Source organism: Micromonas commoda, chromosome 12, assembly GCF_000090985.2.
Source record: "Micromonas commoda chromosome 12, complete sequence".
Taxonomy (NCBI): Eukaryota; Viridiplantae; Chlorophyta; class Mamiellophyceae; order Mamiellales; family Mamiellaceae; genus Micromonas; species Micromonas commoda.
The window spans coordinates 355,030-368,755 of NC_013049.1; the positions used below are offsets into that span (position 1 = coordinate 355,030).

The 13,726-nt window shown below is 66.5% G+C and overlaps 9 protein-coding genes across 9 annotated transcripts; 5 read left to right on the plus strand and 4 right to left on the minus strand.

Annotated features, from left to right (window-relative positions):
• Positions 1-184: 184 nt before the first annotated feature.
• Positions 185-1,143, minus strand: MICPUN_103516 (predicted protein; the record flags this gene model as incomplete). The annotated part of the gene is made up of 2 exons (XM_002509193.1): positions 185-780; positions 909-1,143. The coding sequence occupies 2 exons, from the start codon at positions 1,141-1,143 to the stop codon at positions 185-187; spliced, it is 831 nt and encodes a 276-aa protein (XP_002509239.1).
• A 633-nt stretch (positions 1,144-1,776) lies between these two features.
• MICPUN_103515 (predicted protein) lies at positions 1,777-2,451 on the plus strand (the record flags this gene model as incomplete). The annotated part of the gene is made up of 1 exon (XM_002508955.1): positions 1,777-2,451. The coding sequence occupies one exon, from the start codon at positions 1,777-1,779 to the stop codon at positions 2,449-2,451; it is 675 nt and encodes a 224-aa protein (XP_002509001.1).
• Positions 2,452-2,825: 374 nt separating this feature from the next.
• Positions 2,826-3,613, minus strand: MICPUN_103514 (predicted protein; the record flags this gene model as incomplete). The annotated part of the gene is made up of 2 exons (XM_002509194.1): positions 2,826-2,831; positions 2,852-3,613. 2 exons carry the CDS (start codon positions 3,611-3,613, stop codon positions 2,826-2,828), a joined length of 768 nt encoding a protein of 255 aa, XP_002509240.1.
• A 330-nt stretch (positions 3,614-3,943) lies between these two features.
• Positions 3,944-4,677, plus strand: MICPUN_109289 (predicted protein). Its single transcript, XM_002508956.1, has one exon. The coding sequence runs from the start codon at positions 3,948-3,950 to the stop codon at positions 4,569-4,571; it is 624 nt and encodes a 207-aa protein (XP_002509002.1). The 5' UTR covers positions 3,944-3,947; the 3' UTR covers positions 4,572-4,677.
• A 246-nt stretch (positions 4,678-4,923) lies between these two features.
• On the plus strand, positions 4,924-6,105 carry MICPUN_75476 (predicted protein; the record flags this gene model as incomplete). Its single annotated transcript, XM_002508957.1, has 1 exon — positions 4,924-6,105. A coding segment is annotated over one exon (1,182 nt), but the record flags the coding sequence as incomplete, so codon positions are not given.
• Positions 6,106-6,383: 278 nt separating this feature from the next.
• On the plus strand, positions 6,384-7,124 carry MICPUN_63177 (predicted protein; the record flags this gene model as incomplete). The annotated part of the gene is made up of 1 exon (XM_002508958.1): positions 6,384-7,124. The coding sequence occupies one exon, from the start codon at positions 6,384-6,386 to the stop codon at positions 7,122-7,124; it is 741 nt and encodes a 246-aa protein (XP_002509004.1).
• Positions 7,125-7,187: 63 nt separating this feature from the next.
• MICPUN_63176 (predicted protein) lies at positions 7,188-9,536 on the minus strand (the record flags this gene model as incomplete). Its single annotated transcript, XM_002509195.1, has 2 exons — positions 7,188-9,312; positions 9,421-9,536. 2 exons carry the CDS (start codon positions 9,534-9,536, stop codon positions 7,188-7,190), a joined length of 2,241 nt encoding a protein of 746 aa, XP_002509241.1.
• Positions 9,537-9,845: 309 nt separating this feature from the next.
• Positions 9,846-10,136, plus strand: MICPUN_73517 (predicted protein; the record flags this gene model as incomplete). The annotated part of the gene is made up of 1 exon (XM_002508959.1): positions 9,846-10,136. A coding segment is annotated over one exon (291 nt), but the record flags the coding sequence as incomplete, so codon positions are not given.
• A 136-nt stretch (positions 10,137-10,272) lies between these two features.
• Positions 10,273-11,554, minus strand: MICPUN_109288 (predicted protein). Its single transcript, XM_002509196.1, has one exon. The coding sequence runs from the start codon at positions 11,470-11,472 to the stop codon at positions 10,390-10,392; it is 1,083 nt and encodes a 360-aa protein (XP_002509242.1). The 5' UTR covers positions 11,473-11,554; the 3' UTR covers positions 10,273-10,389.
• Positions 11,555-13,726: the final 2,172 nt, after the last annotated feature.

The following is a 13,726-nucleotide window of genomic DNA, read 5'->3' on the forward strand; positions in this document are numbered from 1 at the left end:
TAGAGTTAAAACAGCCGCGAAGCGGCTCGTCAGCCACTCCCTTCACACATCACATCCTGAGTAAAACCTGCACACGCAAACCTGCACGCACGTCACGGTTATCCCGATGAGCACCCCCGCGCTCCATCCCCGGGACCACACCGCGGAATTCATGGGTGGCATGCGCCCGTCCTGCGCGTTGTTCTCAGAGTTCATCCACCTTTTGCTTGCGCGCCTTCTTTCTCTTCTTCATCCCAGCGCGTTTCTGCTGCCTGTCCAGCATCTTCTTATCCTTCCTGCTCTTCTCCTCCACCTTCCTGATGGCCTCCTCCACCGTCCAACCGTCGTCGTGAGTGTTGGCCTTGGACATGTCCAGCCCGACGGGGCACACGCCGAGACCCTTGGGCACGCCGCCGCCGTCGTCGTCGTCGTCGTCGCGCCAGTCGTCGTCGTCGTCATCCTCGAACCCGGGCGCCCTCTGGCACACCGTCGCCGCTAGCTCGTGCACGGGGGTGGTGGCGTAATTCGCGATGATGTAGTCGTCGTAGTCGCCGACGACCGAGCCGCACGTGCTGACGAGGAAGGTGGATATCCACGCGCCCTCGGTCTTGGCGATGCTGTGGTCGTTGCTGTACACCGGCGTGACCTTGTTGTTTCGCATCTGCAAGCCGTAGTCGCGCCGGACCTGGAAGCAACCCCGCTCGAGCGCGCCCATGTTCTCGTCCGGGGTGAGCTTAAACTTTCTCTGCTCGCGTTTTTTCTTCAGCGCGGACACGAGCTCGGAGACCACCACCGCGCACGCTGCGGGGAGAGGTGGGGAGAGGGACAACGTCAGCTGTCCGACCGGTGTTTTCAAAAAAGCAAGCGACGCGCGCAGAGGGGAGGGGTCCGGATCGGTTCGCGCCGCCGATACTCCGCCAGTTTCTCACCGTTACACTTGAGCTTGCTCTTCATCACGGGATCATCCTCCCAGTCCGGCAGGGAGTTCTCCACGTCCTCCGTCAAGGGCTGCCCCTTTTGCTTTTTCTCCGCCCTTCTCTTGATGTCCTCCTTCGTGACGGGCATCTTCATCTGATTGGAGAGCTTGGCCTCGGCGCCGGGAAGACCTCCGGACCACGGGGAGGGTCCCAGCAGCAATATCGCCACGAGAATCGCCCACGCCATCGCGGCGGTCGCTCGCATCGTTCCGTCTTTCAACTTGAGCGTCGCTCGAACTGCGCTCTGTGCCCTCGATCGAAAAGTTCAGAAGAATCGCCAACAGGCCCAGCCTCGTTTTTGGCAAACCTACGTGGCGCGGAACACGGGCACATCTCCTCGCGCGTGGCTCCGGTCATGGCGGCGACGTCCGTCAGCGCCGCGTCGATTGGGACGGGATGTATCGCGGTGCGACGTGCGTCCCACCCTCGCGCGGGCGTTTCGTGCGGCCGAGACACCCGCGCGCGACGAGGAGCCGCGCGTCCTCCCGATAACAACCCTCGTCGTCATCGCCCCGCCGCGGTCAGCCCCTTCGCCGAGGACGACGCGGCGCCGACCGGGGGGAACGAGCCGGACTCCCCGGCTCTGGATCGCGCCAAGCGCGCACTGGCGTGGCGGGCGTCGTCGCGCGCGGCGGCGGCCGACGCGGCCGCGACGCGATGCCCCGACCTGGACGTGTACACCGAGGCGCTCCTCGCGACGCTCGGGGAGGATTGGCGAGCGCGCGCGCCGGACCAGGAAGGCGCGGCGGCAGAGGGGTTCTCCAGCGCGGGGATATCCACCGCGCTGGACCACCTCGCGTTCGAGCGTCTGCAGGCGCTGATGGAGAAGTTCGAGGTGAGCAAGGCGGTGGAGGTGTTCGGGACGATGCGGCAGGTGGTGGTGACGGGCGCGGGCGCCGACACGCGCGGGTTCAGGGTGCCGTGGCCGAGGGGCACGGCGGTGTTCGAACTCGCGCACGAGGACGCGCACGCGTTCGCGCATGAGACGCTCAAGGCGGTGGGAGCCAAGCCCGCGAAGGGCTCGTCGCACAGGCGCGTGCGCTGCGACCCGACGTCATCGGACTACCGATACGGCGACATGGAGGAGGCTCTGGTACGGGCGGGATACGCCCCCGACGTCCCCTCCGTGTGGGTGCTGCAGGACGTGGGTTCGGTGGACATTCGAAAGTGGAACGACCTCGTCGAGGAGATCGGCGACCTGATGTGCGCCGGGAGCGAGATCGTCGCGCACGCCCCGTCCTCAGGGTTAGGGGCCCAGGGAGCGTCCTTTGGCGCCGCGCTGGTCCGGGGCTTGGCCGCCGCCGGGACGCTGGCGCGGGCGTACACGGCGGGGGAGCTCGGGTGCGAGGAGGTGGACGGGGGGGCGCTGGTGGGTCAGGTGGGCGTCGTGCACGGCGTGAAGCAGAGGCCGTCGAGGCAGGAGACGGAGTTTTACCGGGAGCAGGTTTGGCAAATCGAGAACGAGGACGGGGACGAGGAGGGGTTCTCGTTCTAGACGGCACTCGAGTGTTAGTTTTACCTCTAACACTTAGCTAGTAGAGCGAGCTAGTCTAGTCTCCCCTGTAGGCGAAAGGAGCGCGGTGACCGAACGCGAACGATCCCTTATCGTCGTGATGACCCCCCTTCCCGGCCTGATTCAACGCGCCCCCGGGTTTCCACACCGGTTTCTTGCGATGCCGCCCGTCGGGCTCGACCGCCGCCTCCCGAGCACCCTCCCCGCGAATGACGGGCGCCCAGAGCGGTTTCCTCTCGTACGGCGCCCTCCTCTCCGCGTTTTCCCCCGAAACCCCCGCCGTTCGCTCGACCCTACGCAAGGTTCTCTCCGCGCGGTTCTCCTGCCTCGCCAGCTCGACGCTCGTCGGCGAAGTCCTAGTCCTCGGGGCGAGCGCGGCGACGGCGGCGGTTTTGAGCTTGGCCTTGCGCCAGTTATCCCTCGCGCCGTTCTCGGGCTCGGCCCGGCGCCGGTCATCCCTCGGGCCTTCGGCGCCGTCATCGGCCCCCGCATGCCCGCCTCTGCCGTCGACTTTTGTACCCGCGCCCTTAGCGTTGGTCAGGTTACGCAGCGCCGTCCTGGTCGCGGCTACTTTCCCCCACTTTCCGGCGTGCCCGGCGCCCACCGGCGCGGACGGCGGCGAGTTCCTGCGCTCGTACCTCGACAGAAAGTTGGCGTGTCGCGTCTCCTCGCGCCGCGCCGCCTCCTCCGCCGCCTTTTTCTGGTGGTGTTTCTTGTAAATGTCCTCTATGCCCGCCATCGCCGCGTCGAACAGCGCGTCTGCCCGGGCGTGCTCTCCCAGCATGTGTAGGGTCATGGAGAGACCTTCCTGCGCCAGCAGGGTCTGCGCGTCGAACTTGCCGAGCTTCTCCCGGAAGATCCTCCACGCGCGCTCCAGGAGAAAGCTCGCTTTCTTGAAGTTCTCGTCCTCCATGTGTATCATACCCAGCTCGGCGCACAGCTCCGCGACGTACGGGTGGTCCTTGCCCACCTTCGCCTCCAGAAAGGCGAGGCCGTCCGTCATGAGCGAGTCCTCGTCCATGAAGCGATGCGCCATCCGCTGGTCGTAGAGCGTCCCGATGGGCCTCGTGCTGACCGGCGTCGCATCCGCCGTGGACGGATCGCCGGCGTAGAAATTAAGGTGGAAGTTCTGCCTCGCGTTCATCGCGGCCCGAGCACCCCGAGCGCCCACTCGACTGGGTAACGCGGACGGCACCTTCCCCAAACGGTCCTCTGGAGCGTTTTGTCCCAGCCCGGTCGGGAAAGCTCGGTCGGGCTCCCGAACCATTCCGGCCAGATTGACACAGATTTGCCAGTCAGCCTCTCTCGCTCTCGGCACCCTGTTTTCCCTGGAATTCCTGACTTGGGTCCCTGTCACCCCGTTTCGTGGTTTGCGGCCGGATCCTCGGAAAAGATCTGCCAGCTTGGCACATCGGAAGTATCTTCTGCTTGTTTCCCGCGTCCCGGAAAAGACACGGACGTCACTCCGAGTGACCACCATGCTCGCTCAACGTTACTCGTCCGTCGTGGCCACGACCCGCGCCGCGGTATCCGCGTCCGGGGCTCGCTCCGGCGCGCGTCAAACGGCGTTTAAGCCCGCGTGCGTGCCCGCGCGTAACCCCAAACCCGCCGATCTCTTCTCCGGCCTCTCGGGAAATTCTCTGTCGGCAGATCCGGCGCGTCGGGGCCAGCGCGTGACGACCGGCGTCGGGCCCAGGTTCGACGCGGTGGTGTCGCGCCCGCCCCCGACCGAGGGTATGGGCATGAACCACGTTCTTTTCGTGGAGATTGGGATGGGTGCCGACCAACACGGTCAGGACGCGACCAAGGCGGCCGTCCGCGCTTGTCGCAACGCAATTGAATTTAATTCAATACCCAGCATCAGGCAGATCGTTCCCGGCGGCTACGACAACATGAAGCTTCACATCCAGATCGGCGTGCCCAAGGGCGCGGTGCTAGACCTGGAGAAGATTCGCAGGGTGTTTCCTTACGGCCAGATCTGCGAGCCCATCGAGGTCGTTGAGGGGGGACTCATGGCGAGGTCCGGGATCAAGATCCCGGAGATGGGAGACAAGAGCGACGAGTTCGTCATCGCCGTTGCCGCCATCACCATCGGGTACTGACCCGCGCCGCGCAAGCTTTCTGTTCCTGTATGCATGTACCGCAATATCCTGTCACGATTAGTAGTTTCAATTTTAGATGAGCGCTTCATAAGAACATCTCCATGCGAGTCCTATCGCCCGCCGCCAAAAGAGGTGATCGAAACGTCGGGCCGGAAATTTCACGAAGCGACAGCGACGGGAAAACAGGCCCCACAGGATTTCGGCGCCGACGATGACCGACGCCAACGCCGCCGCCGCTCGGCTGCCCGGCGAGTCCACGGATGCCTACCGGGATCGCATCTTCGCCGCGATCACGTCCGGGTCCCTCGCGGCCACCAATCCGACCCGTCTCGACCTCTCCGGCCTCGGCATCTCCGAGCTCCCCGATGAGATCGGCACGCTGTCCTCCTTGGAGTTTCTCAACCTTGGCAAGAACCCGCTGAGCACGCTGCCGTCCACCTTCGCCGGTCTGACGAGCCTGAAGATCCTCTTCTTCCTCGGGTGCGAGTTCACCAAGGTGCCCGAGGTGCTCGGCGAGATGAAGTCGCTGTACATGCTGTCGTTCAAGGCGAACAAGGTGGAGGAGGTCCCCGCGGCCTCAATCCCGCATCGCACCCTCGGGTGGCTCATCCTCAGCGACAACAACATACAGTCGCTGCCCGACACGGTGGGCAAGTGCGAGAACATGCGCAAGCTCCTGCTGGCGGGAAACAAGCTGACCAACGCGGGTCTCCCGGATAACATGGCGCACATGACCCGCCTCGAGCTCATCCGACTCGCGGATAACAATCTCACAGAGGTGCCCGCGTGGATCGCGTCGCACCCGAGCCTCGCGTGGGTGGCGCTCGCGGCGAACCCCGCCACGGAGGCATGGGCCGAGGACGCCAACGCGCGAGCCATGACATCTGATGACGTGTCGTCGTCTGAAGGAGCGTCGAAGGTTGACGTGCCAGTCGTGGATTGGTCGGAGCTGGGCGTGGACGAAGACGAGCCGCCGCTGGGCTCGGGCGCGTCCGGGGCCGTGTACGCCGCGACCGACCGTAACGGCTCGCGAACCGCGGTCAAGGTGTACAACCTCGGGGGTAAGACGTCGGACGGCAGGCCGCGGGACGAGATGGCCGCGAGCGTGCTGGCGTCGAGGACGGGGTGCCGAAGCATCGTCCGGACCACGGCGAGGTTCGTTAAAAATGAGGAGTCCCAGGCGGAGGGAGCGCTACTGGAGGGACTGGTGATGGAGTACCTCGACCCGGGGGAGTGGCGCTCGCTGGGTAGTCCCCCCTCGTTCGACACGGTCACCAGGGACGTCTACCCGCCGGAGCTCAAGTTGGACGCGGCGGAGGTGGTCGCGGTGGCGCGGGGTTTGGCGGCTGCGGGCGCCGCGCTTCATACATGTGGATGCATCCACGGCGACATGTACGCGCACAACGTGCTCTTCAGGTCGTCGAAGTTCAATGGCGTTCCCGCGGCCAAGCTCGGGGACTTTGGCGCCGCCTTCTTCTACCCGCCGGGGTCTACGATCGGGAGGGAGTTTGAACGGACGGAGGCGAGGGCGTGGGGCATCGCGGCGACGGAGGCGCTCGAGTTGTGGGACGGGACCGGGGACCGGGGACCGCTGGATGCGCTTAAGCTCCTCGCCATCGAGTGCGTCGGCGAACGGGGGAAGCGGCCGTCGTTCGCGGAGATCGTCGCGAGGGTGGGCGAGCCGGAGGGGGTGTGATGGACGGTAGCGGACGCGCGGTTGCGAACGAGCGAGTAGAGAAACGCGCGGTGACAAATTTGATGCGCCCTTTGTAGGCCGTTCCCGGCCACGAACGCAGCAGAAACCCTCGCGCGATGTCGGTGCCACCGCCCCCACCCGGGGGACACGTGATGGGTGCGGACGACCCGAACTCCGTACCCATGATGCGCATAGAGGAGCCCGAGCGTGTGTTCGACCGCGAGAAGGTCCTGGGCCGCGACGCCGCCTCGGTGTTTCCCACGATGGCGCAGGAGAACGCGGACAAGGTGGTGAGCGCCACGCAGGCGGTGGTGGGCTCGATGAGCTTCGTGACCGAGTCCGAGCTCGCCGAGATCAAGGCGAAGCGAGGTGGCGCGCTCAGGCCCGAGGACGGCACGATGGAACCGGAGAAACCCCTGTGGCAGGTGTTGCAGGAGGCGAAGGACGCCAAGGAGGAGGCGTTCCAGGAGGGTTGGAAGACGATGAAGCAGGGGATCTACAAGCCCGTGGACGAGGAGGAGGTGGAGTTCCTGGACGAGGTCGCGGACAGAAGGCGCGAGGAGGAACAGAGGCTCAAGCAACGGGAGCAGGATGAGGCCGAGGCCTTCAGGCTAATGCGGGAGAACAGGGTGGTGAAGAAGGCGGTGGCTCCGACGACCGAGGCGATCAAGAGGGGCGCGGATCCGCTGGCTCAGAGCGTCGCGAAAAAGCTAAAGTCTCCGGGTCCCGCAGTCGTGGTGGTCAAGAGGGCAAAGCCGGCGCCGAAGAAAGGGGAGGAGCCCAAGAAGGAGGAAGACTCGGACGATGAAGGCGGCGGGCTCGGGCTCCTGGGCGACTACGGCAGCGATAGCGACTGAACCTAGCTAGCTACGAAGGTAGCTAGTACCCTTCGTAGTAGATACATCAGATGTTACATCAGCTCAGAAGATGTTGAGCGCGGCGAGCTTCTCCTGGTGAATGCGGTACTCAATCTCCAGCCTCTCCAGCTCCGCCATTTGAGACTCGTCCGGCACCGCCGGGTGATTCATGTAGTCCACGAAGTCGTTCGCCCTGGACGAGTACCCCCGTCCCTTGCCGTGCTCGTGCACCGACTGTTGAACCTTCTCCTCCCTCGGCGCCGCCGGTTTTGGCTTTGGCACCGTCTTGCCGTACTTGAGCATGACGTCGCGCTTGCTCGGGGGTGCGTTGGGATCCAGCGGCTTGTCCGAGCTCCTGTTAATGTCGAATTTTTGCTGCAGCCGTTCCCTGTACACCAGCGGCTGCTTCGCCTTCTTGGCCCGCGCCTTCTCAGCCTGGATCTTGTTCTGCTCGCGAGCTTGCCTGTCAAACTCCTTAATCGCCTCCGCCCGCGCGCGAGCCTTCCTGTGCTCCTCCGTGTCGGTGTCCACCCCCAGCGAGCCCAGCATGAGGTACTTACCGTTCTCGCCCAGCATGCGGCGGTAGTCGTCCGGTCGCCTGGGTTCGTAATCCATCCCGTGACCGGCCCTTCGATCGGGTCTATACGCGTGGGGGTCGTGATACCCGGGGCCCCTCGCGCCCCCGCCGTACGGATCGTCGTAGCCGTACCCGTCGTAGTCGTCGTAGCCGCCGCCGCCGCCGCCGCCGCCGTACGCGCTGTGTTGTTTCATCGCGGATCTCTTCGGGACCGGGGGTTTCTTCGATACCGGGCTCCGCTTCATCCCCGGCGACGCGTGATTGTTTATGCTCATCATTTGCGAGCCGCCGCGGTCGTTGTACGGACTGCGCCCGCCGTTACCGTCGCCAAACGGATCGTTCGCGTACGGGTTCCGGTCATCGTGGTAGTCGTTCTCGTACCCGGCGTACTGCGACGCGTACGGGTCGCCCTCGCCGCCGCCGTAATACGTGTCGTCGCCGGGGAGTGGCGCGCCCCAGTCCAGCAGCGAGGCGCCCGGGTCAAAACCGCCGTTCCCGCCGCCGCGAACGGGGCCCGGTCCGGACTCGTACTCGCCCCGCGAGTACCCGGACTCGTACCCGCCCCCTGCCCCCCCGTGGTGAGGTGACTCACGCGCGGGCGTCACCCGCGGAGCAGGGCCGCGGTTGCTCCGCGGCAGCGGCTGCATCCGCCGGCCGCCGCGACGCCTCGCGGGCTCCAGCTCGGGCTCAGGCTCGTGATGGTATTCGGGTATTTCGGGCTCGTACTCCGGCTCGGGCTCCGGCTCGGGCTCGGGGCTCGGCGTCCGCAGCCTCGGTTGCATGTACTCGCGCTGGTACGCCTCCCAGTCGAACCCGCCGGGCTTTGGCTCGTACGGACGGAACCCGCCGTCGCCAAAACCGAACCCGCCTCCTGTGTCCACCGCGTCGCGCCGATCCGAAGCGATTGGCTTGCGGGAGCGGGACCCGCGGCTGTTTCCGATGGACGCGGGCCGCGCGGGTGCATCGGAAACCGGGACCCGCCCGGGATTGACGACGCGCGCGGCGAGGGGCGGTCCCGGCCCCGGATCGTCGTTTTCGTTGTCGTGGTCGTCGTCGTCGTCGCCCGCGAACCGACCGAAGAGATCGTTGATTGGATCAGCGCTCGGCTGGCTCGGTCCCGCCTCCATGATGTCCATCACCGAGGGCCTCCCGCCGCCGTGCGCCACCTGCTGGCCGTACGACGGTTGCTGCGCCCCGGGCTGACCGTACGATACGGGCGCGGGCGCTCGCTGCGGTACGGCCTGCTGGTGAGAGTGGTGGCTGTGAGCGCGCGCCGCGCCGGGTGCCATCCCACTGGGACCAGCCTCGTAGTTATCGGAGGGCCGAGCGCTGGAGGTTGGGGAAACCACGGGAGTACCCAGCGTCCCGCCGAGATACTTGAAGATCTTATCCATCAGCTCCTGCGCCGCGCCGCTCTCCATGGCGCTGACCTGTTCCCACTCCCTGGCCCTGATATCCCATTTCTTCCTCTTGAAGAACTTGACGAGCTGGCCCCAGTTGTCGCGCTTCTTGGCAACGCTCGAGGCCGCCGGGTCGAAGCTGTGCAAGGAAATTTCCTCGGGATGGTACCTAGATATGATCTCGGCGAACACGTAGCCGTTCGCTAGGTCCCTGTAGCGTCGAAGGGGATGGAAGGCCGCCTCAGCGCTCGGTCAAACTTTCGTGATGCGAGCCAAAAAAAAAGCGCTTCTCGGAGGGGGCACGGGGGGGATCGCGCACCTCTTGGCGTTCTTCACCTGCGACTCGAGATCTAGGGAGAGGATCCATTTTAGCTGTATCCTCGGCAGGGCCGCGCCGGCCTCCCGGGAACCCCCCAGGACTCTTTGCCCGGGCATGGTGGGGACCTCGGTTGTGTCGCTTGGGAGTCGTGTTGTTCCCCCCTTTGCCCGTTGCCCGCCGGGTGCCAACTCAGGAAATGACAGCGGGAGTCAGCGGGAGACCTCATTCCACTCGCACCAGTCGACGAAGCCATGGCCGAGGAAGAAGGAGAGGAGGTGGAACCGCCCAAGAACGGCAAGTTCATCTTCCCGGGCCCCAAGGGCGACGGCCTTGACGTCTACGACGGCGACTGGGCCGAGCGCGAGCTCGCCGAGGGCGAGGAGCCGCCGCCCGAGCCCGAAGATGGCACCGAGCTTCGCACGTACGTGAGGCACGGCAAGGGGAAGAACACGGTGGACGGCAAGTGGACGTACGAGGGCGACTGGGTCCAGGACAAAATGGAGGGCAAGGGCACCTTCACGTACAAGTCCGGGGCGAGCTACGACGGCGACTGGGTGGCCAACAAGTACCACGGCCAGGGCACCTACACCTGGCCGGACGGGACCAAGTACGTGGGTACGTGGGTCGACAACGCGATGCACGGGCAGGGGACGTACACGGACAAGGACGGACGGGAGTGGGTCGGGGAATTCTACAACAACGACGGCCCGGGCCTCAAGCTCACCATCTAAGCGCGGGATGCGTCGAACGCGGGAACGGATACGCGGCCGAGATCGCCCCCGGGGCTTGAAAATCCAAAAGCATCCAGAAAAGGAACGCTCGAGCCCGGCGACGGCGAGGCCGCACTTCACGCGCCTACCACGTCTTGGTAACAATATGCTAGTCGTAAATCAAGTATCGGCGCGTATGGCGAGGGATCTTGAAGACCCGTCGCAAAAGAATCTTTCGGGTCCACCGCTGTTGGGATCGTCACTTGCCCTCCCTCTGCTCCCGTTCCCTCTTCTCGATGGCCTTCCTGGCGAAGTCGTTGTACTGGCTCAGGTCCCTGCGCGCCGCGGTTCCTCCCTGGTACGCGCGCAGGTTGACGTAGCTCGAACCCCCGGGGCTCGTGAACGGCGCGCTCGTATCGGGGTCGGTCTTCGCGGTCGTCCCGTCGGCGTCGGGCGCCGGCGTCGGAAGCGCGACAACCGCGTCCCCCGTCGCGTCATCGCCGCCGCCGTCATCCTCATCCTGCGGCACCCACGTCGCCCTGCACAGCGGACACGCGGGCGCCATGCCGCTCCTGTCGATCCACCGTCGCATGCACGCGCTGTGCACGTTCCCGCCGCATCCACCGCGGCACCACCACACCTTCGCGCCTTTTGAACCTATCGGCTCGCGGGCGCCGGAGCAACTCGCGCCGACGTCCACCCCGGCCAAGTTTGGCGCGACATCCGCCGGGTCCTCCAGCGGGTCGAAGCACACGGGACACGTCACCGGCTCAATCTCGCCGTCGCCATCCGCCGAACGAACCGGTTGGCGCGTCACCGGCGGAGGCGCGAGCTCCTCCGTCCCGCGCGCGCCGCCCGTCGCGGCGAGGTACGCCTCGCGGACGGCTGCGGCGGCGAGCTCGGCTCTCTGCGCGCGGGTCGGCGTCGCGAGCATCTTCGCGAGCTCAGACTGGAGAAGCGCCACCTGGCACAGGACGCGGTCGTCGCGCTGGACGCCGAGGACCCTCATGTACACCCACAAGAGGTGCTTGCAGATGTGACCGCCGTGTCTGCCGCCGCGGCCCCCGGCGGACGCGCCGCCGCCGGATCTGAGGTCACCCGCAAAGTCTGGGCAGGTACAACTGGGGTTGGCGCACACGTGGCACTCGTACACGTTGCCCGTGGTGCCAAACACCGCGAACACGGCGTGCCACTTATCATCGGGACCCGTCGATGTCCCCCCAGCCTCGGTCGAGGCCGCCCCGCCGACCCCCGCCGGCCCCCGCGATATATCCCGCCGCTGCACCAGAAACAGACGCTGCGCCAGCGCCCTCCCCACCCTGTCCATGACTGCTCGGCTCATGGTCCGCTCGCGCCCCGGCCGCTGTTCCACCCCCGAGTCGGCCTCTTCGCGGCGGCGCTTGGCCGCGGCGGTCCGTTCCGACGCCTCCCGCCTGCGTTCCTCCCTCACGCGCTCCTCGTGCGCCCGCACCGCCGCCGCGTCGTGCGTCGCCGCCGCGCCCGTGCCAAACGCTCGCCAGTGACGCATCACCCAACCCTCGGTGACCACGACCGGCGGGGTGGGTTTAACGCCGGGTTTAGCGCCAGTGCCACTCTTACCCGTGCACTTACCATCGTGCGCGTCGGGGACCGCGTCCGCGTCCGCGTCCTTGGGTTCGTACCCCTCCTTCCCTTTCGGCGCGGAACCGCCGGGACTCGAAGCCCCGTTTGGACTCGCCCCGGCGGCGTCCCCGGATCTGCCGTGTCGTCTCTCCTCCTCGGCGAAAGCCTCGCCACCCGCGGGGACCACGACGTGCGTCACCTTCGGGGACATGCGATGCACGATCGTCGCGCCCAACGCCCGGAGCCTCTGCTCCACGTGCGACTTATCCTTGAACTGCACGTACCGGGGCCCGGCGCCGCCGAACCCGCCGCCGCCGCCGCGAACCAGCGCCACGCACCCGAGGGGGAAAGGACCGAGCACCGCAGCCTGCGCCGCCTCCTGCGCCGCCCTCGACGCACGTCGCGCGGCGTCCCACAGAGCGGACTGCTGACGGAGCTCCTCCGGGGTGAGCGCGTCGCCCAGAGCGGCCAGGATCTCGGGGTCAATGCCGCCGCCCTCGCCGTCGCTCCCGTCGGGAAGCGAGGGAAGCGCCGCGACGGGATCGGACTCGATCTCCCGCTTGACCTCCGCCTTCACCTCGGGAGCGCTCCGTTTGTTGAAGAAGTAGTGGTCCAGCCTGTTCTTATCCGCGGCGAGGTCCGTGAACTCGAGAAAGTGTTTCATGATCCGGTCCTTGTCAGCCTTGGTGTCGGCGTTGACCGTGGGGGTGACCCGCCTCGGGCGGATCCGCTTGACAAACTCCACCAGCTCGACAAACGAGGAGTGTTCGCTGTACGGCACCGAATAGCAACGAGTCCGACCGTCGTTCTCGATCCAAGGCTTGTATGCCGACGCGAGCTCTGCCGCGATGTCCGCGCGAGCCGAGCTCGCGCCGCCGTCGGGAACTTCGACCGCCACCCGCGCCTCAGCCTCCTCCGGCTCGGCTTTCCAGCCCTCCGTTTTCCAGCCCTCCGCCGCCTCCTCCTTCACCCTTAATCCTTCGCCCTTGACCTTCCCGAGCGGGTTCCCCGCGTCAGGCCCACCGGCCCGCCCATCGACCGGTCCCATCGCGGTCCTGGACCTGGTGTACGACCACCCCGTCGGTCTGAACGCCACGACGGCGGCGTACCACGGGAGCCCGGTGTCGGGATCGACGTCGTCGCGAAGGAGTCGGCGCATGTTATCGTGCGCGGACCCGCCGCCCATGGGCACGACCCGCACCAGCGTCGGAGGTTCGCGCGGAGATAACCGGTGATGACGTACGGGTCCGGGCGGGTCCCTAGGCCCGATCGCCCCGATCGCCCCCGTCGCCCCCGATCCGTCGTCTTTCGACGTCTCACTCGACGCGACGATCCGCGAGTTGGATTGCGCCGCGACCGTCGCGGACTGCATCGCGTACTCGTCGTCCTCGCACACGAACAGGGAGTCGTCCCACCACCCCGACAACTTGAGCGTGCGGGCCCTGTGCCACCCCACCCCCGCGCGCGAGTTCGCCGCCCTCGCCACCGCGGCCACGGCGCGTTCCTTGCCGATCTGGTACGACCCGACCAGGAAGAGGGTCCTCGGCTCCCTCGCCAGCTCCCTCCGCGTGATCTCCCCCATCGCGGCGCACACGTCGTCCTGGTCCGGGAACTTCCACTGCGGCGCGCAGTACGTGGTGTCCAGCAGGAGCTCGTCGATCTTGCCGTGCGTTCGTATGAGTCGGTGCAGCGCGGGGTCCTCGCGGACTCGCCGAGCGGCTCGAAAGTCCCCGGTGTGCAGCACGATCCTCCCCGTCGCCTTGTGCCGCAGGTGCACCAGCACCGAGCCCGGACAGTGGTTGGCGTCGATGAAGGTGACCTCCGCGACCTCACCATCGCCGGTGGGCACGTCGAACGGCACCCCGAGGGGCATCGGCCGGACCATGGAGGACTTGACGCCCATGACGGCGGAGAGGAGCGCTCCGGTGACGGGCGAGCAGTATATCGGCGCGGGTCCCTTGAAACCCGCGTGCAGGCCGCACGTGTGGTCCGAG